The 22,760-nt window shown below is 47.4% G+C and overlaps 1 protein-coding gene across 4 annotated transcripts in view; it reads left to right on the forward strand.

Moving 5' to 3' along the window:
* Positions 1-530: 530 nt before the first annotated feature.
* DAPK2 (death associated protein kinase 2) overlaps positions 531-22,760 on the forward strand; it is a 119,693-nt gene continuing 97,463 nt past the window's right edge. Inside the window, exons 1-2 of one of the 4 annotated variants that reach the window (XM_060618331.2) lie at positions 531-626; positions 7,423-7,520. In XM_060618331.2, coding sequence (XP_060474314.1) covers positions 7,429-7,520 — 92 coding nt within the window. In that variant the 5' untranslated portion in view covers positions 531-626; positions 7,423-7,428. The other 3 variants (XM_060618330.2, XM_060618328.3, XM_060618332.3) reach the window with 3 other exon arrangements.

Below are 22,760 nucleotides of genomic sequence, written 5' to 3' on the forward strand. Positions count from 1 at the left end.
AGGGATGGAAACTCTGGGAAGGGGCCTCCGTTTCCTTTTGCTAAACAGTCTCATGTCTTGAAGTAAGTTCTGTCTTGGCTGTGATTCTGTTTCCGCTTCCTTCTTCCCATCACCCTCTCCACTCTCACTCTTCTTTTCCCCTCCTGGGATTCTTGGCAGAAGGACGAGAGGAGGAATCCACTGCCAAATCCTTTATTAAAGAAGGCTTGATGGTGATGCGGGGCTTCCTTTACCAACCTTGCAGAGGCTGGGGTACGGAGGGCGAAGGAGGTTAGGTTGCTTCCAAGCTGGGGCTTGGTGGTGAGGAGGGGAGTGTCCCTCTCCATCTCAGCCCCTACCCAGCTATGAAACGTGGGTGGTGAGGTTCCCAGAAGAATATGTCAGGGAGCCTTCTGGCTGGGAGGGAGGAAACGGCCTATTCCCTAGTGGGACTTCCTCTCTCACAGTGTGCGTGTTGGGGGAGGGGGGTGTGGAGGTTAGGGGTGGAGGGACAAGGAAATAACATTGTCTGAGCGATTGTCCCAGGCTACGTCACAATATCAGCTCATTTAAATCATTTTCCAGATAAAGCTTGGAGAGGTTCGTTGACTTGCCCAAGGCCACACAGCTTGTGAGCCTCAGAGCCGGTAAGGACGCCTGGAGGGTCTTGCCCCTGGCTCTCGCCCTTGACTCCTGGAAGTGTCGCCGGACCTGGTGGAAGGCTGTCGGCCCTCACCTCGGGGCTGTCCGGAGGGGGCTCCCAGCAGGGGGCGCCCCGAGTCCCGTCCCGGGGCGGCCGGGAGCGCCTCCAGCCGGCGCCTGGGACCGGGCAGGCCGCTCCGCCCCCTCGGCTCCTCAGCGGCTCCGCGGGCGGGCGGCTGGAGAGCAGAGACGAGCGCCGCGCACCCGGTCGCGCCTGCCGTGCTCGCCGTGCCCGCCCAGCGCAGCCTCCCGCCGTGAGTAGCGCCCGTGTGCGGGCTCGACGGGCGGGACGGGGCGCGCGGGGCTGAGGCTGGCGGGGACAGATTGGTCCCGGGATCTGTCTCGGGTTCCCCAAGCCCGCCGCCCCGGTCCCTGACGCCACCCCCCCGGGTATGGCCGGCCTTGCCCTTGGGCGCTGTGGCCGGCCCTGGACCTGCCCGCTGCGCCCCAGGGGGCCGCGCTCCGAAGCCTGGCACTTTGACCCGAGGGACCGGGTGGGGGCAGTGGGCCGAGGCCTGGCACCCAGGCGAGAGATAGAGACAGACTTTCATCAACATAGGGCGCCTTAATGGAGAGAGCACTACAGATTCTCGGGAGGAGAGGGGCCAGTCTTCTCAGCAACGGCCACCTCGCACACCTCCTCTCCCCATTTGCACAAGGACTCGTTTCAAGAAGGCTGCTCCGTACATAGTCAGCTTGCTTGTGGCAGAATGAAGCTGTGGTCCCCATCGTCAGGGGCCCAGGCAGAGGCCAGAGCTACAGTGGGCATGGGGGTAGTCAGTGGGTCTGGGGTAGAAGGGCATAGGAAGGAAGGCATTGTCAGTTGTTGACCCTGATTCTGGACCAGGCATTGTGGATGCCTCATGGCATGTGTGGGTCTGGCTAGCCCTCACTGTGATTTTGCCATGTGGAAATTAGTATTCTCACTTTGGGAAGGAGGAAAGAGGTGAACACTGAGGACATGAAGGTAGTGATACGTTAGGGGTACACCCTGGAAGAGAGGAAGTCATAGCTGGTTGCCTCAGAAGCAGGTGGGAAGAAGGTCCCTGGGGGCATGTGGAGAGAACACAGCCCCTGACACCTTGTTCTCTAGAATCCAGCCGAGGGCAGCTGGGGGCTGCTGCTATGGTTTCTGACTCTGATTCCCAGCTGCGTCCATGTAAGGTATTTCTGGGAGAGTCCTGGTGACTAAGGGGAGCTGGTGCCTTGGCCTCTTCACAAATACTTTCAGAGTCCTGTTCTTCCCCAAACCGCCCATCTCCTAAGATGTGTTTTTAACACCTAAAGTGGCCCCACTGATAATTCAGCTGCTTTGGAAGAGGCTTGGGCAGAGGGTGCAGGGGTGTGGATGAGGGTGGGTGGGTGCTGGTCTGGAGCAAGTTTCCAGCTGGCAGGAATGAGACCTGAACTGTCCTGACCACCTCCCTCAGGTTTGGCTCCTTATTAGACATGAGAGTGAACAAGCAGGCTGCACATGGACTGGACCTTCACTAGAAAAATGGGGTTTTCTCTTGTCAATTTAGGCAAATGGCTGATGTCTGAGCCCAAGTTTCTTTTTTTTTTTTATTTTTTTATTTTTTTTTTTTATTATTATTATTTTTTTTAATATATGAAATTTACTGTCAAATTGGTTTCCATACAACACCCAGTGCTCATCCCAAAAAGTGCCCTCCTCAATACCCATCACCCACCCTGCCCTCCCTCCCACCCTGCCCTCCCTCCCACCCCCCATCAACCCTCAGTTTGTTTGTTCTCAGTTTTTAAGAGCCCAAGTTTCTTAATCAGGGGTTGGAGTTCGTCAAAGCCTTGAATGCCTGGAGGGGGTCTGTGATGCTGGAGTCCCTTTCCTTATTTTTTTTTTTTTTCAGATTTTTAAAAAATGTTTTATTTATTTTTGAGACAGAGAGAGACAGAGCATGAGCAGGGGAGGGTCAGAGAGAGAATGAGACACAGAATCGGAAGCAGGCTCCAGGCTCTGAGCCATCAGCACAGAGCCCGATGCAGGGCTCGAACTCACGAACTGTGAGATCATGACCTGAGCCGAGACCTCAACCGACTGAGCCACCCAGGCGCCCCTAGGGTCCCTTTCCTTCTGTGGATGGCCTCCTCAGAGCCTGGGTGATGATTCCTAGTGTGGGAAGAGGTAGAAGAGGACCATCATGCCTGCTCCCTTGCAGTGGTCCCATTTCACTGACTTATATTGGGTGAGGTGGTGTGATGGTCTCTGAATGTTCAGCAGCATGAGCAGGGTTGAGGGTGCTGTCATCGACGCCCAGGACAGAACAGCTGGAGCGGACTAGCTGTGTGACTCAATAAGTCCCTTCCCCTGTCTGGTCCTTAGTTTCCTTCTTTTGTAAAACAAGTGGGTTAGGCCAGACACCAGTGGTTTTCAACCACCCCGCCCCCGCCCCCTGACCGCCATGAATTCTTACACAGAGCCCTAACCTACAATATAAAGTAGAACTGCTGTGCCTCCCCTTCCTCATGCCGGTGGCTCCTGAAGCAGAGTTTAAAAATCCCCTAAATGATCTTTGAGGTCCCTTTTTCTGAGGTTCTAGGAAATCTGTGTTAACCCTCAGAAGTGTTGCTTATTATTAGGGTTGGGGGCAGGAGTATGAATTCTAGCGATTCCATTAAGAGAAATGTGGGCATTAAGATGGGCTTCATCCTTGGAATGTCTAGAGCTGATGGCCTGTGCCTCTGACCAAAAGCTGTAGCTGTGTCCCTCCCCTCTGCTGTGTGCTTTCATCTTTTCAGGGCCCGAAAGGTTCCTGTGCCCTGGGGCCTTTTCTGGGTCCTAACTGGTGATTATAATTCCACCTCAGAGTTTCTCCCCTTTACTTCATGTTCCTACATTGAGAAAATTGATAAAATACAAGTTCATCTTGGGGAGACATATCAGGAAGAGGCTTTAAGTTGTTATTGGTTATTTTAAGTTGAAGCATCTGAGCAATGGCTTTGAGAATGGAGACTGGGCCACTACATTTAAATCAACCAACATTTATGGAGCACCTGCTGTCTACCAGCTGCTACAAGGGGACAGAGGTGAGAATGTCACCACCACTGCCCTCATGGGGCTCCAAGACAGTAGGCAGGAGGGAAGGAATTCACATTTGTTGGAACCATCTAGACACTACTTAAAACATTTTATGTATGATATCTCATTTTGTCTGAAAGTAAATATTAGTCTCATATTTTATTATGTAAAATTTTGATTGTATACAAAGTAAGTGTACATACCACATAGCCATGTAACCACTGCCCAGATCAAGAAACAGCATTGCCTGTACCCTGAAACCCCCATTGAGTCCTAGACATCACCTCCCACCCAGGGGTAACCACTATTCTGACTTTTAGCACCACAGGTGAGTTTTGCCTAAATGGAATCACACAGTATGTAATCTTTTCTGTCTGGCTTCTTTCATTCAACATTATTAGGCTTGTGAGTTTCATCTATGCTGTTGCAGGTAGCCGTAGTTTATTTATTCTCATTGTTGTGTAATAATTCTATTGCATGGGTATAACTCCATTTACATATCTATTCCTCTATTGATGGCCATTTGGTTGTTTCCAATTTTTAGTTATTACTAATAATGCTGCCGTGAACATTCTGACATGGGACATTTTGGAAGGCGTCTACATGCATTTCCCTTACAGATGTCCATGGAAACTGCCTGACAGATTTCCAAAGTGGTTGTCCCAGAGTGTGCTTCTCCTGGCAGTGTTTGAGAGTTCTGATTTCTCCACATAGTCACCAACAGTAGGCATTTTCCAGATTCATTTTCCATGTAAGTAATTTGAAGCTTAGAAAAGTTGTCCTGTGCTCAATGTGTGCAGAGGTTGTGGAGCTGGGGTTTAAACCCGGGTGTGACTATGGAATCTGTGAATTCTCCTTCTGGGTTAGACATAGACAGTTATGAGCCAAAATACGAAAGCTCTAACCCTAAAAATGTATGATGAGACCTCTCTGGGAACTGAAAGGGAGAAGGGGGTTTTAATTTGTTTTCATGAGTAAAAGGGTCATGGAGCCTCAGAGTTGGTAGCATTTGAGCTAGGTCTTGTGGGAAGAGAGCAGTTTTCCTAGGGAGGCTCTCCAGGTGGGCCTTCCATGGAAAGGGGCCAGGTTGAGCTGAGGCATGGCAAGGGTGGAAGTTTTGGGGGCATGGGAAAGGTCTACGTTAGCTATACTATAGGTATGTGGGGGGAGGGAGATAAGGCCAAAAAGGTTAGTTGGAGCCAAACTGGTGGTCGTAGTTTGTCCTTAGGGGGGCTCCCTTGCCCCCGAGCCCCTGGCTACCCCTGGAGCCCAAGGCAGGGGCTCATGATTTTGTTGGGGAGCTGGGATTGCTTCGAACCCCTCTCAGCTCCTGATAGCAAATGGAGCTGGCCTATTGCCAAATGGAGGATCTTAGCTGTTCCAGGGGCTACTCTCAGTGTATCTGTCAACAGAACTTCTTGGAGTTTTCTGCTTTTCTTTAGGTGTGTGAACTGAGTAGCCCCACCCCTCAGGACCTACCTGATCCAAAGGAGATGGTAGATAGCAGTCCTACCACGCTCTGGGCTAGTGTCAAGAAATTTGCCAGGATGGGGGTTGGGGGAGTGAATGAAGGGGTCTAGCTTCTGATATGGGTCAAACTGAACTTTCCAGAAGGATCCCAAAACCTTTGCCTTAGAAGGGAGTTGAAATGGTTGTCTCCATTGCTGTGGGAAGCAGAAACACAGATGATGGCCTGGGATGAGCCAGATAATAACAGTAATAATAACCTTTCGAATTTGCCTAGGAGTTTATGCCCTTGTCACAATGGATGCCCACAGGGCTGTGTGAAGTAGGTGATATGGATGTTATCACCCCCTTTTACAGATGAGGGGACTGAGGCCCAAAGATGGTGCCAACCTGTGTGGGTTACACAGCTAATACATACCCAGGCTAGTCTACAACTGGGGCTCCTGGGAGCCTGCCCTTTTTTGTATTCCATGCTTGCTGGGCTCAGGCCAAGCACAAGGTGAAGACCGAAGAGGGAGGAGGATGCCCGATGGACCACGTGCACTGACAGGGCAGGAGGTCGGCAGGTGACCAGGAGAGTCAGGCTGGGGAGCCAGGCCAGCTCTGCCTGGGGGTCTTCAGGGATGTGTGCTCCATGGAAGGGAGGGAGGCAAGCCGCATCTCAGTAATAGAGCTGTGGTTTGCAGGGGGCAGCATTGGAGGAAAGAGGGTGAAATGTATACATTTTCTGAGAGTTGGAACAGCTCCAGCCACTTGGCACTGATGAGACTCACCCTTATGTAATGGTGCCTCCACCCAGCTTGGTGAAAACAGTCTTTTGGGGCTCATGGGGCCCTGGGTGTGGTTGGTATCTGATTGGCAGGCAGAAGAAAAGCTGCCAACTCTAGCCAAAATGAGCTCTGAGAGGCCTTTGCTAATGACTCTCGAAAGACACATCCACAGGCAGCTGGTTTTATCTTTGTCATTTGCAGGCTGTGTCCTGGGCCCTGCCCTTGGGGTGCTGTCCAGGATGGCATATGGAACTCCAAGAATGGGTGGGGCTTCTTGGGGCAGGGGGATCCCAGGGTAGGATGCATACAGTCTCTTCTGGTGTAGTGGTGAATATTCCCCATGGCTCAGAGTTGTCTTCTGGCTCTTACTGAGGTGATCTGGGCGGGCAGTTGGCTCCATTTTATAGATGAGGAATCTGAGGCTCCTCTGACAAGAGATGAGGTCACAGAGCTAGTTGTGGGCAGAATTGGAACTCGAACCTCTAGCTCCTGACTCCTGGTGCCTATTGTGATTTGTCACACCACTCCCGTCCATCTTTCCCTTGGGGCGATGAGTGAGAGAGTTTATAAATCAGTTCAGACTCGCACTTGGGTGGCACAGCCCCTGAGGGAACTGAGGTGATGATAATCCCTTACCTTTTTACAGCATTTTATAGTTTACAAAATAATTTCATGATTTGCATTTTTAAAATAGTATTAACCCATCTCACAGATGAGGAAACTGAGTCTCTGGCAGTTTACATGACTTACCCAGGCAATTGGGACTTGAATCCAGAACTTCCAACTCAAAGATGAGGGCTCTCTCTCCTGTCTTATGGTTGCTTCTTTTCTTAGTAGACCTGGATTTCCTGAGTACAAATTGTCGAAGCTGGCCATGGTGCTGTTTCTCTGAACTTGTTCAGAGCAGATCTGAAGAAGTGAGGAGGGCTCTTTTTCTATCTCCTTAACAAATTTGAATTGGTATACATCAAATAAGAACCGTATAGGGGCACCTGGGTGGCTCAGTCCATTAAGCGTCCGACTTCGGCTCAGGTCATGATCTCATGGTTCATGAGCTGGAGCCCTGCGTCAGCCTCTGTGCCAACAGCTCAGAGTCTGGAGCCTGCTTCTCCCTCTTGCCCCTCCCTCACTTGTGCTCTATCTCTCTCTCAAAAATAAATAAATATTAAAAAAAAAAAAAAAGAACCGTATATCGTCAGTCATTGGTGAGAAAAGGCTTGCTTGAGCAGGGCCATTCTTTTTTTTTTTTTTTTAATTTTTAATTTTTAATTTTTTATTTTTTAATATATGAAATTTACTGTCAAATTGGTTTCCATACAACATGAGCAGGGCCATTCTTAAGGAACCAGTGCTGTGGATTATTGTTAAGTTATTGGCTCCTTGCAAGCTGATTACTTTTAGGCCCAGACTCTGAGGCTTCCACCAGTGTTCATGGCTGTCCTGACCTCCCGTTTCCTCCCGTTTCAGGGCTGTATGCTCCAGGCCTCAATGAAGAGCCCAAACATGGAGACGTTCAAGCAGCAGAAGGTGGAGGACTTTTATGACATCGGAGAGGAGCTGGGGAGGTAAGAGGCTGGGAGAAGTGGAGGGGGTGCCTCTCCTGGTACACTTGTCACTTGATCTTGTAGGCACGGGCTTGTCACAGGACTCGTGGGAAACCTTAAAAACAATCCTGAGGCATTCACCTTCGTGTGCGGCTCTGAAAACAGTCATCTCTGTGGAAATAAAGACTTGCTGGCATAAGGGACTAGAATTCTTGAGCTCTAGGTTTTCAGTATAGCCTGGCTGACAGTTATGGTGAGTCTAAATGATTCTCGTTTCATCTGTTACTTTTCTCACAAAGCCATTCCCAGGTTCTGGACTGAGACCTGGTCTGTTGGTTTTCTTCTCTGAGTCCCACTTAGGATTCTCCATGGCTCTCAGGATTTTGTTTCATAAGCTCAGTGCCTGAATGGGAAGTGAAGTAATCCTCCTGAAAATGGATTCACGTTGAGTAACAGGGTATGCGAGCCTCGTCATGAAGGTTCCTAGGATCTGAGTTATTGGGTGCATTTTTAGGTTTGCTAAATCTAGAATGCAGCCAGAGATAAGTCCTGATATCTGAAAGTAGTTACTCTTCAGAAAGGAATGAAGATTTCCCAAGCTCTCTTCTTGCCTTCCATTTTCAGAATCTGCTAATATTTAAACAGTTTTTTAGTGATTACAGATCACCAGCCCTAGGATTGGATTCTCACTGCAATGCAAGAGATGGGAATTCATTTCATTCTCATTTTGCAAGTGAGGAAACTGGCCCAAAGAGTTTAAGCAAGTTGCCTGAAATTGGTCAGCCAGCGAGTGACGTGGCCAAGGTCTGGCACACCTGTCATGCCCTTTCCAACGAGCATGGCACTTACACACTCACATATGCTTACCGGTACACCAAGCCTCACCCCTTCACACACCCAGTAAAGTAAAAACTTGGGGGGTTTAGGGCCTTTGCTGTATCCACGATGCAACACAGGAGGCCTTTCCCCTTTATAGAGCTCTTGGGTCAAGCCTAATTCTCTTACTTTCTTTTATGTTTAAAGACAAAATTGAAAGAGTTTCAAAGCCAGAGGAGCCTTATTCCAAGAAGAAGGTGCAGTTACTTCAAGTCCAGGGAGTGCTTGTCCTGACTGACTAGCTGGCTGGGTGGGGGAGCAAAGACTGCAGAGACCCTGGAGGGGAATGAGTCCTCAGCCTTCTGCCTGAGCCGGCTGCCACTGACAATCCAGGGGTGAAGGGGTGGGAAGAAGACAGAGGGCCAGAGGCTGGAGTGTGGTCAATTGGAGTCTGCCTCTGAATGGGAAGCCAGGTGCTTCTCCTGACCTTGGTGATACAAGGGAGAAAGTGGCAAGCTCAGCAGCAGACCCTGGCAGGCCTTGCCCGTGGCATTTGATTTGGTAGCCTCACCTTGGCCACATCCTACAGGGGTCTGTGCCAAGTGCTCTGGGTACAGATATGAGCAAGACATGGACAGTTTCAGTCCTGGACGTTCAGCCTGGCCATAGGGGCAGCCGTGCACATGCCAAGGCCAGAGTTGGATGGGACCTTGTTGGGGCGGGGGCTCTGAGGAAGAAAGTGGAAGCAGTTTCCTGGGGGAATTCATCTATTCTTCCTTCTTAGTCCCGTCTCTCCCCAGTTTGTACATCAGGGCTATTAGAACTGGAGGAGGCCTGGGGCACCTGGGTGGCTCAGTCGGTTAGGCGTCCGACTTTGGCTCAGGTCATGATCTCACAGTTCATGGGTTTGAGCCCCGCATCAGGCTCTGTGCTGACAGCTCGGAGCCTGGAGTCTGCTTCAGATTCTGTGTCTCCCTCTCTCTCTGCCCCTCCCCCACTCACGCTCTGTCTCTCTCTCAAAAATAAATAAACATTAAAAAATTTTTTATTAAGAACTGGAAGAGGCCTCTTCTCTGGTCCTTCACGTATAGCAGGGTGGAGGGCCTGTACCTCACAGCCTGGGAGCCTTGGATGACTCCCCCTCATTTCAAAAGTGTTGACTGGACATAGGGTAGGTAAGAGGCTGAAGAGGCCTGAGGCCTTTGGAATGGCTTGAAATCCTAGGATTTGTGGTCTAGAGGCCAGATGAGCTAGAAGGCTTATAGAGATCCTTTCTTCCAGGCTCTTCATCTGAAAACTGAGGAAACTGAGACTCAGAGAGGGGAAGATCTTGCCAGGGGCCATAAACAGGCTGGACCTAGAGCTGCCAGCAGATGAGTGCTGAGATTCAGAAGGGGCAGTCCTCTTTTTCTCTCCTCCCCTCCTTTTCTTCACTTATGCTTCTGAGGAGGTTCCTTGTGCCAGGCACTGTCCAAGGTAGTGGCAAACCAGCAGATGCATTCCTGTCCTTTTGCAGCTTATGATCCACTGGTGGACAAAGGCTCTAAACCAGTGAACAGGGGAACCAAGAGCATAATTCATTATGGCATGTGTTAAGGGCTGTGCAAGGAGAGAACAGGAAGCACTGAGACAGAATAGGGGACACAGTTGAGACCAAGTGGTCAGGGAATGCTGCTCTGAGGAAGTGACTGTCCATTTGAGAACTGAGGGCTAAAGGTGCAGGCAAAGGCAACAATATGGACACAGGCCCAGAGCTGCTGAAACTTGAGCTGTAGGTGAGCAGTGCTAGATGAGGTTAGAGACATAGGTGTTAGACACATGGCCAGTGAGCTTTGTGTCAACACAGAGTGGTGGAAAGGTTTGGCACATATTGAGATTTGGGTCCCCTTCCTAGCTGTGCAACCTTAGGACAGCTTACTCAACCTCTCTGGGGCCTCTGTTTTCTTACCCATAAGATAGAAATAATAACAGTACCTAGTCCATGGTCGTGGGAATCAAGTGAAATGCCAAGTCTATGGTACCCTCATGGAACCAGGCACAGGGTAAGTGCTCGATGAACAAGAGCTTCTGGCCTTTGAAGTATATTTGGGACACCAAGGCCCTGCCTCCCACCTCTGGAGCGCCCCCAAGAGGGAGGTGTGGGACTCTGCGGGAAGAACAGAGTTGTTGGGTCATGCTTATTTTGGGGAGAGGTGCATGTAAACCTGCTTCCTCTGCTGTCAGTGAGCACCCTAGGCTAAACTCAGGGATGTCTTACTGATTTAGTTCCTCATTCAGTCCTTCCTGTGCAAAAATGAAAACAAGCAACACCATTTTTCATTTTTACCCATACTGATAGATGAAGCTCACACACCTAATGTTGGGTAAAGAAAGCCAGGTGCAAATGAGTCCGTACTGTATAATTCCATTTGGGTAAAGCTCAAAATGGGCAAGATGAATCAATGGTGCTGGAAGTCAGAATAGTGGTTATTCCGAAAGAACTAGTGACTAGAAGGCGGCATGAGGGAGGTCCCATGGGGTGGGTATTGTTCTGTTTCTTGATCTGGGCACTTACTTCACAGATACATCCTTTATGAAAAGCCATACCTCTTTATGTGCATTTTTTTCTGTAGGCCTGTTATATCTTAACTAAAACCGTGCATTAACAAACAAGGAATCTTTCACTCTGTTCCTTGGCCTAGTCTGGTCCCTAAAGCTCATGTTTTTGATTCATTTGGATGTCTTTATGTCCTTATCCTACAAGTAAGAGAGCATCTGGGAGTAAAGCTGCTAAATCCACCTTTGGATTGGGACAGTGTGCCCTGACTGGAGGGTCCTCAGCTGCTTGACCATGTGATTCTTAACTGATTTCAGGCTGAGTGCAGATACTTAGCTGTGCCATTTTGGTACCAGCCTGCTGGGGATGCTGGAGATTGTCTGCTGCTTCTGAGAGTGGCTAGAGAAATGCTGCAACCTACAGATTCTGGCTTCTCCCAGCCTTGGTAGCCAGGGTAGGGTAGAGCAAGGGAATATTAGAGCAGGATTTATAAAGAAAAAACCCATCCAATTCCTCCTTTTTAGACAAGGCTAGGTCCAGAGAGGGGAAGTGACTTGTCCGAGGTCACTCGGGGAACTAGTCATAGACCAAGATGGGGACCAGTGGTCTGACTACTCTTAGTCTGGGGCTCTGGCTACCACACCATAAGGACCCACAACGTACGAACTCATTTTTGCTCTCATTTGAATGCTTCTCAGGGAGTGGAGGAGAATATATAGTAGGGTGGTCTTTTCTGTTTGACCTTGAGAGTAGAGCAACAGTGTCGGAGTCAGGAGGTTGAGCATTGGGGAAGGAGTGATGTTCCCCAGGGGGAGGGCACTGATAGATACTTCCTCCCCCTGGGGGGTATGCCCAAGAGTACAAGGTATTTTAGTGAAAGCAGCATGTAATGATCAGTGCTTTCTTCTCTCTTGTGCTTATATTACTTTCCTTTACTTAGATTATTACATTGACATAAAATCATAAAATGTTATGCTGAACTGGATTTCAACAAGAAGTTAGTCCAAATCTCCATTTTATAGATAAGGAAAGTGAGGCCGAGCTCACCGAGGAGGTGAGCTGATTTGTCCAAGGTCCTAGAGTAAGCAATATGGAAGGTGGAACTTAAAGAAGCTTTTATATTATTTTATTTTAAAAAATATTTTAAATTTATTTATTTATGTATTTAACACAAGGCAGGAGGGACAAAGGGAGAGAGAATCTCAAGCAGCCTCCATGCCCCTGTCGAGGGGCTTAATCTCACCACTATGAGATCATGACCTTAGCCAAGATCAAGAGTCGGATGCCTAACCAACTGAGCCACCTAGGCACTCCAGAAGCTTTCAAAATACACTGTGCTAGTTTAAACAAACATACAAGGGTGCCTGGGTGGCTCAGTTGGTTCAGTGTCCGACTTTGGCTCAGGTCATGATCTCATAGTTTGTGAGCTCAAGCCCCATGTCGGGCTCTGCATTAAAAGCATGGAGCCTGGAGCCTGCTTTGAATTCTTTATCTCACTCTTTCTCTGTCCCTGCTTGTGCTCTGTCTCCAAACAAACAAACAAACAAACAAACAAATAAACAAGCAAAAAAATGTTTATCGATATGTACATTCAATTTTCATCCGTAGCCCCAGCTCTGTCAAGGAGCCTACCTCACCATTACCCCATACATGCCCTCACCCCACTGCCCTCTTCCCTGGTGAAGACAACAGCCATAAGCCTTGTTACTACTCACAGGAGGCTCATGTATGAAAGGCTGAAAGGTACCCTGCCAGGCACGTAACCTGCAGAATCCCCTTTTGTAGGGACAGGAGCCTTGGGCCAGGGAAGGAGCCACTGTTCTGGACCTCACCCTTCCTAAACAGAGCTGAGGAATTTGCTGCGACATCCATATTGACAGGGCTGCCTGCCAGACCTGAGTCACCCGATGGGGTTCTCAGTGGTTAAGATCACACATGTAGCTTAGCCAGGGCAGCCTCTTTTGGGAGAGAAACAAAACCTACAGGAATGTGTAGAGCTCAGATTTACTCAGGCTGGGTTCTATAGCCCAGTCTAACCACAAAGCACTATAGGAAACAACAATAATAAGTGTTTGGATTTACCTGTTTCAGTCTTTGGGGAAGGGTTTCCAAGGTGAACTTTGAAGCGAAGAGGCTTTTGGTATTTCTTTTTAAATTAAAAACTTCTTTTTTTATTATAGAAGTTATGCATGGCAAATGTCATAAAGTTCTGAAGAGTTCAAGTAAAAGGTCAACTCCCTCTACCCTCCTTCCTTGTCTCATGCCCACAGCTAGACTTTGATGATAATTTTCTTCTGTTGCCTTTTAGAACTTTTCTAAGCAAAGCAAGTGTGTACAGGGGCCCAGATGGGATCATATGACCATAACTACAACTTGCTTTATTCACTTAATGAAATACATTGACTATCTCTAAAAATCTTTTAATTTATTTTTTAATTTTAGAGAGAGAGAGAGCACAAGTGGAAGAAAGGGACAGAGGGAGAGAGAGAGAGAGAGAGAGAGAGAGAGAGAGAGAGAGAGAGAGAATCCCAAGCAAGCACCATGCTCAGTGCAGAGCCGGATGCAGGGGGCTTGATCCCACGACTCTGGGATCATGACCTAAGCCAACAGCAAGAGTCAGAGGCTTAACTGACTGAGACACCCAGGTGCCCCTGAATATCTTTCACAGCAGTATGTAGAGATCTTGGAGACTTATTTTGGATGAAAGTTTTTTTTTTTTTTTAAATAAAAAACTAGAGAAGACAAGCCAATAAGAAATTAGTAGCCTTAACTCAGCCAACTATTTTTATTTCTGACTTCTACCTTCTCATTTTTCCAGAGCTGTTTCTTACACCCACACACCCCCTTCTCTTTTGTGTCTGCTTGAGGCACATAAGCTCAGAGTTAACATTCTCCCAAGTGCTGAGCTCCTGGGGCAGGGTGGGGAGGCCGGGGGCGGGGGGGGGGGGGGGGGGGGAGCAGGGCAGCTCTCATGGCCCCGGGATTGCCCAGGGATGAGATGAGGCCTATCTCACATTTGTTTGTTTGGGGCCATCAGCTCTTTTGAAGGTAGGTTTTCTTATTTTGTTTATTTGTTTGTGTTTGTTTTAAGTTTTTATTTTAGTTCCAGTTAGTTAACATACAGTGTAATATTAGTTTCAGGTGTACAATATAGTGATTCAACACTTCCATACAACACCCGGTGCTCATCACAACAAGTGCACTCCTTAATCCCCGTCATCTGGTTCATCCATCCCCCACCCTGTCCCCTAGGTTCTTACTTTGAGTGTCACTATAGCACTGAGACAGAGGCCAAAGGTCCCAACAACTTCGGTGACTTCTCCTTGTTCTTGCTGTTCCCTTGCTCTTGGATAAGTTAACTTTTTCCTTCAAGGTCTAGGTCAAATGCTCTCTCCTTAGCAAATCCTGACTCACCCTATCCTACTCCACCCTGTTCTATAGACATAATTACTGCTTATTCTGGACCCGCATCCCTGTTAAGTGCTCAGGTCATCATACCTCATGTTACCTGAAAGAGTTCACTGGTCATCTTCCCACTGAAGATTCCTCCAGGCGGGAGGAATCCCTCTATAGTGTCCAGAGCAGGCCTTTTACACTTGATAAGTGCTCGGCTCCCACAGATACCCATCAGGAGACTGCAGTGCTATCTGGAACCTACTCGGAGTTAAATCTGAGGCAGAAAACCTCAGCCAAGTCCCCAGCACCCATAGACCTTGGCATCCATGAACGTTCAGAATTTTGCAAACACAAAGTGGGAAACAAAACGCAAAAATTACTTCCATTTCCTGGACACACATTATTATATTTAATCCTTATAACGTCCTGAGAAGCCAGCTGGGAAATTCCACTCGGTGCAACACAACAAATCTTAGAGAAAGTCAGAAATAAAAGCCAGAAAATTTTCTGGGCAGAGTCCTGTCTGCTACTCTGGGCTGGAATTTTTGTGCCTCTCTGATAGCATACGTGTTTATATTTCCTGTTGCTGGGAAGGTGAAAGTGGCTGACATATGTTAAGAATCTTCTGCACTCACATCCGTGTCTGTGCCGAGTGCTTCCCATCCTTCTAGGACAATATGAGCTGAGTCACATTCCCACTCCCCAGATGAGGAAACTGAGGCTCAGGGAAGTTTTACACGGACTCTTTTTGTCACTCATGCCAAAAGGCTTCTCTGCCACTAACACCAGGCTTATCTTCTTCAGGCCCAGGAAGCTCTCAGCTTGGTGTTAGTGGCAGGGAAGTCTTTTGGGCCATAGTTGTCTCCTAGGCGAGCTAGTGGTTTCTGAAAGATGAGTGGGGTGTGTGGATGCATACGTACACATCTGTACTATTATCATAGTCCGATGCCTCTTCCTAGGCACCCACTGTGTGATGGGCACCATTTAGGGCTCAGGCCTTGCACCAGAAGAACTCAAGCTCAGCTGGGGCACAAGGATACTCTCCTCAAGAGCTAGTGAAATGAGATAGAACAGTCCATGAGCTAATAGGGGGACCCCTAAAACATGTGCCAGTTGTTCAGAGGAGGAAACCATCACCCTGGGGGTAGGACAGCTCCTCACAGTCTAATCCGGGAGATGGCAGATGACCACCCCAAGGTAAGGGCTCTGCCAGAGACTGAGGGGCAGCAGGCCTGGGCTTGGGCAAGAGAGCACATGGTGGGGGTCAAAGGGATGGGGCTGCCAGGAGGACGAGTGACCGCAGAGGGCCCTGGATGACAAGAGGCCACGGATGAAGGAGGGAGGTGCTTTCATCACTCATTGTTAGGGAAACAAAGCACAAAGCCACTCAAACAAAGTGGCTGCATTGCCCACGCTTCCGTCAGAAGCTGGCACACAGGGCGAATCGCTCGCCCTGAGGGGTAGGTCTCCTTGAGCTCAGTTTACGTTATGAAAACTGTAAGAGCTGGAAGGAGGTGCTTATGTGGGGATCACTGAAATCATGATATACCTATATCTACAGCATACACTCTCTTTTCTACCTCATCGCCAGTATGCACATTTTGTGTTGTGTTGTTTTTGGGTTGACGTTTTATTTATACCTTTCTGTGTATCCAGAGTCCGTATACCTTAAACATTCTCCATTTCAAAATAATTTCAAGTTTAATAAAAGTTTTCAGACTAACAACTCCCATATGTTCTTTATTCAGATACAGCCTTTTAACATTTTGGCTTCTCCCTCCCTCCTTCCTTCCCCCTCTCCTCCTCTTCCCTCTGCTCCTCTCCCTTCTTTCTCCTCCTTTTCTTTTCTTTTGTTTTCTTTTCTTTTCTTTTCTTTTCTCTTTTATTTTCTTTCTTTCTTTCTTTCTTTCTTTCTTTCTTTCTTTCTTTTTTTCTTTCTTTCTTTCTACTTATCTATTATTGCTTCTAAGCCATTTGAGAGTAGGTTGCAGACATTATACTTCTTTATCCCTTAACTTGATTATGCATCTTCTAAGGGCTTGGCTATTCTCTTTCATATCCATAGTACAGTCTTCAAATTTAGGACATTTAACTCTGATATAATGTTTTTATTCAAGCTGTCACCCTTGTTCCAATTTTGTTAATTCTTTTTTTTTTAAATTGTTTAATGCGTATTCATTTTTGAGAGACAGAGTCCAAGTGGGGGAGGGGCAGAGAGAGAGGGAGATACAGAATCCGAAGCAGGCTCCAGGCTCCAGGCTCCAAGCTGTCGGCACAAAGCCTGATGCGGGGCTCGAACTCATGACCTGTGACCTCATGACCTGAGCCAAAGTCAGATGCTCAACCAACTGAGCCCGCCAGGCACCCCAATTTTGTCAATTCTGGATAGCAGTTTTTTCCCTGCAGAACAAGATCCAATGCAGATCATACACTACATTTTGCTGTCATCTCTCTTTAGTCCCTTTAATCTGGAATGATGCCTCAGCTTTACTTTGTCATGACACCGGTATTTTTGAAGAATGCTAGCCTTAAAAAAAAAAAGATACAATACAGTCTATATACTTTTGTTAACTTCATAGTATTCTGCTATGTAAACATTCCCAGTTTACTTAAGTTCCCCCTGTTATTTCTCACTGCTAAAAATAAATGTTTCTGTGGACATATTTGTTGAATTTCCTCTCTGCATTATTTCTGCTGGGCATACTCCCAGAGGTGAAATACTGGGTCAAAGACTATGACTGATTTGTGTAATGGTTGAAACTAGATACCGAATCAGTTTGCCAGCTCACCAGCAGGTGCTTATTTCTGTATGGCTTTGTCAATATGCTTTCATTGTTTTTTTGCGTGTTTTTGGCAGTTTAAGAGTTTTGTAAAGACGCATTCATGTTTTCACAGTGGGAAAATTTAAAGTGGTTCAAGTCTCCTGTGCTTCTCCCTTAGTTCCAAACTTTATTCTCTCTGCAACTTTGCTCTCTTTCATGTGTTTACATTTCATTTTCATTTCGTTGCATTTTTGGTCATTGGAGAATATGAAGTTTTGAGAGCAACAGAAGGCAGGTAAGGCAAAAGTAATCATTCCCACTTTATAAATGATGGAAATGAGGCTCTGGAAATTTACCTGACCCAGCCTTGTCAGGACCAGAGGTAGAGAGCTCTTCCTTATAGCCCGATGGTGTTGCCTCCCTCCCCCAAGAGGGAGGGGATACGAGTCTTTAGGGAACCAAGAAAGTCCAGCACAAGATTCCACTTCTTTGTCCATACTTTTAGAAGCTGACTGGAAAGGGTCTAAAAGAAAGTTTTCTGAGGGGTGTCTGCGTGGCTCAGTTGGTTGAGCGTCCAACGCTTGATTTCGGCTCAGGTCATGATCACAGAGTCATGGGATCGAGCCCCGAGTCAGGCTCTGTGCTGAACACGGAGCCTGCTTAAGATTCATTCTCTCTCTCTCTCTCTCTCTCTCTCTCTCCTCTCTCTCTTTCTCCCTCTGTCCCTCTCCCCTACTCGTGCTCTCTATCTCTCCCTAAAATTAAAAAAAGAATGATTTATGAGAGCTCTGGAAGAGGAGTTGCCTGGAAAGGGGGCTGCTTTTGAGGGCAAAGGAGAGAGCATGGTTCCCCTCTACTTCTTGCTGGGGAAACCCACAGGAGGGGTAAGAGTTGAGGCCAGTGGTAGAGTTCAGGCCTGAGGTACCCATCACCTCAGCTGCAGTAAGGCATCCCAGGCTCGGACAGTGCTGGTGGGAGGTCTTAGGAGAACCCGAAGCTTCCAGGTCTTCCCACAGAGGTAATGGCTGTGACCTTTGTGTCTTTCTGGGAGATTGCCCCGGACCCTAGAGCAGCCTTCAACAGGCTTTAGAGCCCAAGAACTTTAATCTGCACGGGCTCCTACACTATCTAGTCCAGGGGACAGAAAACTACAGCCCTATAGCTGTATCTGGTCCGCTACGTGTTTGAGTGGTCCTGGAGCTACGAACTGGTTTTACAGATGAACAGTTCCAACAGATTGATTATAGAAAACACAGACTTTGGGACCCAGTTAAGTAATATGTTTTCCCCCCACCAAAAAAGTTCCATTCTTCTAATTGGAAGACCTGTATTACAACAAACAAAACAAAACTCATTTCTTACTATATTTTAAATTTCATCAACTAAAAATTTGTGGAAATGTTTATTTTCTCCCTCATTATATAAGTACCTATGTCATATCCTTAATTTTGCTTCTTGATCTGCAATGCAGAATATTTACTGTCTGGCTCTTTGGGGAAAAATGTGACTACTCCTGATCTTCAGTAGAGTTTACTATTTAAGCAGCAACATGTTAAAAAATGGATTATTGTAGGGTGGGGGACAGGATACAAACTGATCAAGGTGAAGGTGCTGTTATGGAAAAGGATGAAGAAGGGGTTAGCAGAGGTCCACCTGCCTCCCTTCTCTGTCCTCTGTCTCATAGCCCTTGAAGAACCTCCAGGAAGACAGTTTCAGAACCACTGTCTACCTAGGTTAATCCTGTCCTTCAGAGAGTGCCAGAGTAAGAAGAAGGGAAAGGAACTCTGGGTATTAGGGATTGAGTGTCTTCTCTAAATCTGGTCCTGCACTAGGCACGGGTGTTCATTATGTGGCTTGTGTAGGGCCCTTGCAGCCCTATGTGGTGATAAGTGTTTCTCCCATTTTAAAAGTGAGAAAGCTAGAGCTTAGCAAGCTCAGCTGACTTGCCATAGTAAGTGCCAGAGCTAGGAATTAAGCCCAAGACTTCTGACTCCTGGTCCAGTACTCCTGCTGAGGTACCAAGATGCCCAGAATTTTCTTTCTTTAAAAAAATTTTTTTTAATGTTTTTTTATTTTTGACAGAGAGAGAGAGAGAGAGAGAGAGAGAGAGAGAGCATGAGCAGGGGAGGGGCAGAGAGGTTGGGAGATACAGAATCCAAAGCAGGCTCCAGGCTCCGAGCTGTCAGTACAGAGCCCGATGCGGGGCTCAAACTCATGAACTGTGAGATCATGACCTGAGCCAAAGTCAGATGCTTAACCGACTGAGCCACCCAAGCACCCCGCCCAGAGTTATCTTTTTGCCTGAGACCCTCAGGTCCCCTCCAGAGAACAAAGAGGGAGGTTGATACAGTTGGTTCATGCTCTTGGTGGACTATTGGAGGAGATCTGCTGAGAGCACAGTTGTCCTGCATTTGATGTACCTCCAGGGGTGGCACTGCCTCCCTGCTCACCCCCAGTCCTTGGCAGCCAGCATCTAGCTCTGAGACCTCAGAACCCTAATCTTGAATTCTGAGCTGCTGGCCCCTGGTGTCATGGCCACAGGGCCTAGGGGGTGATGAAATATCCTTCTCTCCTTGGGGTGAGGTTAATTTGGCACCCTGGGGCAGAGCCCACAAGCTACAGAGGAGACTTTAGCTACAGTGTGGTTCTAGGAGGCAAAGAGTTTGTACTAGTCTTTTGGAGGACAGTCCCCCTTCTCTCCTCTCTGTCCCACCTTTTCAGCTGAGGACACAGGGCAGAGGAGAGAAGGGCAGCTGAGAGACTTCGGCAGGAGGACAGGCTCAGCACAGGAGGCTGACAGTGACTGTTCTGGGTGCTGGAGCCACCAGGCACTGGTATGATTTTGACTCTGCTGCTATGAGCAGGTTGGACCTCCAACAGCATCGCTCTCGTGGGCTGTTTTGTCATCAGAAGATGGTCCCTGTCTCACAGAATTGTTGAAATACCACTTGTGGAATCAAGGTCTCTTCATGTTTTCTAGCCTTCTGGGGTCCCATTCTTTAATGTCCAAATAAGAATAATGAACATTCCATTCCAGGGCAACAGGAAGTCCTGTTCCTAATCCAGCCTTTCTGGCTCTCCCCAGAGAGCACTCACATCTCAGTTATCGGAGCCATATCTCAGAGCCTTGGGCTCAGGGGCCCCTTCCTCCTTCAAGACAAGGCTGAGCTCCCTCCGTGACCTCGTGTCAGGCACAGACTCGGGCCCACTTCTGTGTGCCTTCCCTCAACACCGAGATTGGTTGCAGGGTACGCTGAGGAGACCCCCTTTTCTTCACATATACCCAGTTTAGCTCCTTATTGTTGCGACCTCTCCCTGAGTGGACCCTGGCCTTTTTATCCTGAATGAAAGGCCCTTTCAAGTTTTTCCCAAACAACAGCCATCTCTGACCTGCACTCGCCCTGCCCCCATGATGGAGTCTTCTGTCTCTTTTAGCATATGGTAACAGCTCTGAGCAGCTTTCAAAATACCACTTTCCCCATTCCTGCCATAGACGTGAGGGGTGTAGCCTGGCATTTGGGAAGTGCCCAGCAAATAGTCACAGATATGGACACCATTATGCTAAAAGCCTGGTGGTCAGTTGTTTTGAAGAGCTCATGGGAAGGAGCTGGGTTGGGTAGTTTCTCTGTTACCTCATCTGATCATGAGACTCTTGATTGGGGTAGGCAGACAGGTGGAAGTCACTGTCCCCATTTTACAGGTTAGGAAACAGAGGCATAAAATCCAGTCCCTACTATTGAGAGCAGGGAGACCTGATCAAGTGGAGACAAGGCTGTGTATCCACGAGATTTTGTAAACACAGGTCCAAGCAGCAATATTGAAAATATGTCTTAAAGAAAGACATTTTTTAAAGCACCTTCAGAACTAGCTAACTGTAGCATTTGTAGAGATTGGGATCCTGACATTCTTTCTGATGTCTCGCCCTGATATAGGATACTTCCTGGAGTCCACACATGTCTCTGAGAAGATGTTAGCTTTCTGCTGGTCAGGAAGCACTGCCAGGTCCTGGCTAGGTTGGCCTGGCTCCACCCCCACCCCTCCAAGTCCCCTGGCTCCCAGTGCTGCTACCTTCACTACCTTCTAGCAAGGTCTGTGGCTGGGCCATCTCTAATGGGGCAGCTGAACCATTCCTTTCCAATACAGAGAATGTATCTCTCAGAAATGGGGGGGGTCAAACCTGGGTAAAACTGACTACTAGTGACTGCTTGTGTGACCGTGACCTTGGGCAAGTTACTTCACCTCTCTGAGCCTTGGTTCTCTCATCTGTGAAATGGGGAACATACTACCTACCTTATCAGGCCAGGATGTGAACGTAGATCTTTCTTGACTCCAGAGGGTTGATCGAGATTAAGACTGAAACATGAAACACCATGGTTGTGATCCCCAGGGGTATATCTGAATCACACAGGAGATTTAAAATATACAAATAAATAAACAACATGCCTACATGCCAGGGAATTGAGGTTTAGAAGGCCTTGGGTAGGGCTCTAGCATCTGTATTTTTTTAAGATGTCCCAATTTGTGTAGAATATACAACTGGATCTGAGATCCTTTCTTCGAAATAGTACTTGAGACACATAGCAGGCTCTCAGAGATGTTGGTTTATTTCTTTCTTCTCTTGATGGAGCAAGTCTCTGTATTATCCTCTGTCCTGGCTATGTTAATTTTACCACTTTGCCTTTGCTCATACCAGACGTCTGCTTAGATGCCCCCTCTCCCCTCTTCACCAACCCCTGCTGTGCATGGCTTCTATCATACTCAACATTCCTTTCTTGCTAGAACTACATCTCTTGCAGAAGATGGACAAAAGTCTAAAAGATAGCCATTAAAAATGTAATGGTATTGGTCACAGGGGTGGGGTGGGGAGGAGGGGAAGGTAGGACCATGGATAATTTAACGGTTTTTTATTTATACTTTTCTGTATCTTCTAAAAAACATTTAATATTTTTTTTACATTGGATATTCTTTCCTGCTTTGTCAAAGATTAGTTGGCCATACTTTTGTGGGTCCAATTCTGGAGTCTCTATTCTATTCCATTGGTCTATGTGTCTGTTTTTGTGCCAATACCATGCTGTCTTGATGATTACAGCCTTGTAGTAGAGGCTAAAGTCTGGGACTGTGATGTCTCTCGCTTTGGTCTTCTTCTTCAATATTACTTTGGCTATTCGGGGTCTTTTGTGGTGCCATATGAATTTTAGGGTTGCTTGTTCTAGCTTCGAGAAGAAAAGATGCTCAACGTCACTCCTCATAAGGGAAATACAAATAAAAACCACACTGAGATATCACGTCACGCCAGTCAGCGTGGCTAAAATGAACAAATCAGGAGACTATAGATGCTGGAGAGGATGTGGAGAAATGGGAACCCTCTTACACTGTTGGTGGGAATGCAAACTGGTGCAGCCACTCTGGAAAACAGTGTGGAGGTTCCTCAAAAAATTAACAATAGATCTACCCTATGACCCAGCAATAGCACTGCTAGGAATTTACCCAAGGGATACAGGAGTGCTGATGCATAGGGGCACTTGCACCCCAATGTTTATAGCAGCTCTTTGCACTATAACCAAATTATGGAAAGAGCCTAAATGTCCAGCAACTGATGAATGGATAAAGAAATTATGGTTTATATACACAATGGAATACTACTTGTAAATGAGAAAGAATGAAATATGGCCTATTGTAGCAACGTGGATGGAACTGGAAAGTGTTATGCTAAGTGAAATAAGTCATACAGAGAAAGACAGATACCATATG

This window comes from Panthera onca, chromosome B3 (assembly GCF_046562875.1).
Source record: "Panthera onca isolate mPanOnc1 chromosome B3, mPanOnc1 haplotype 2, whole genome shotgun sequence".
NCBI classification, from domain to species: domain Eukaryota; kingdom Metazoa; phylum Chordata; class Mammalia; order Carnivora; family Felidae; genus Panthera; species Panthera onca.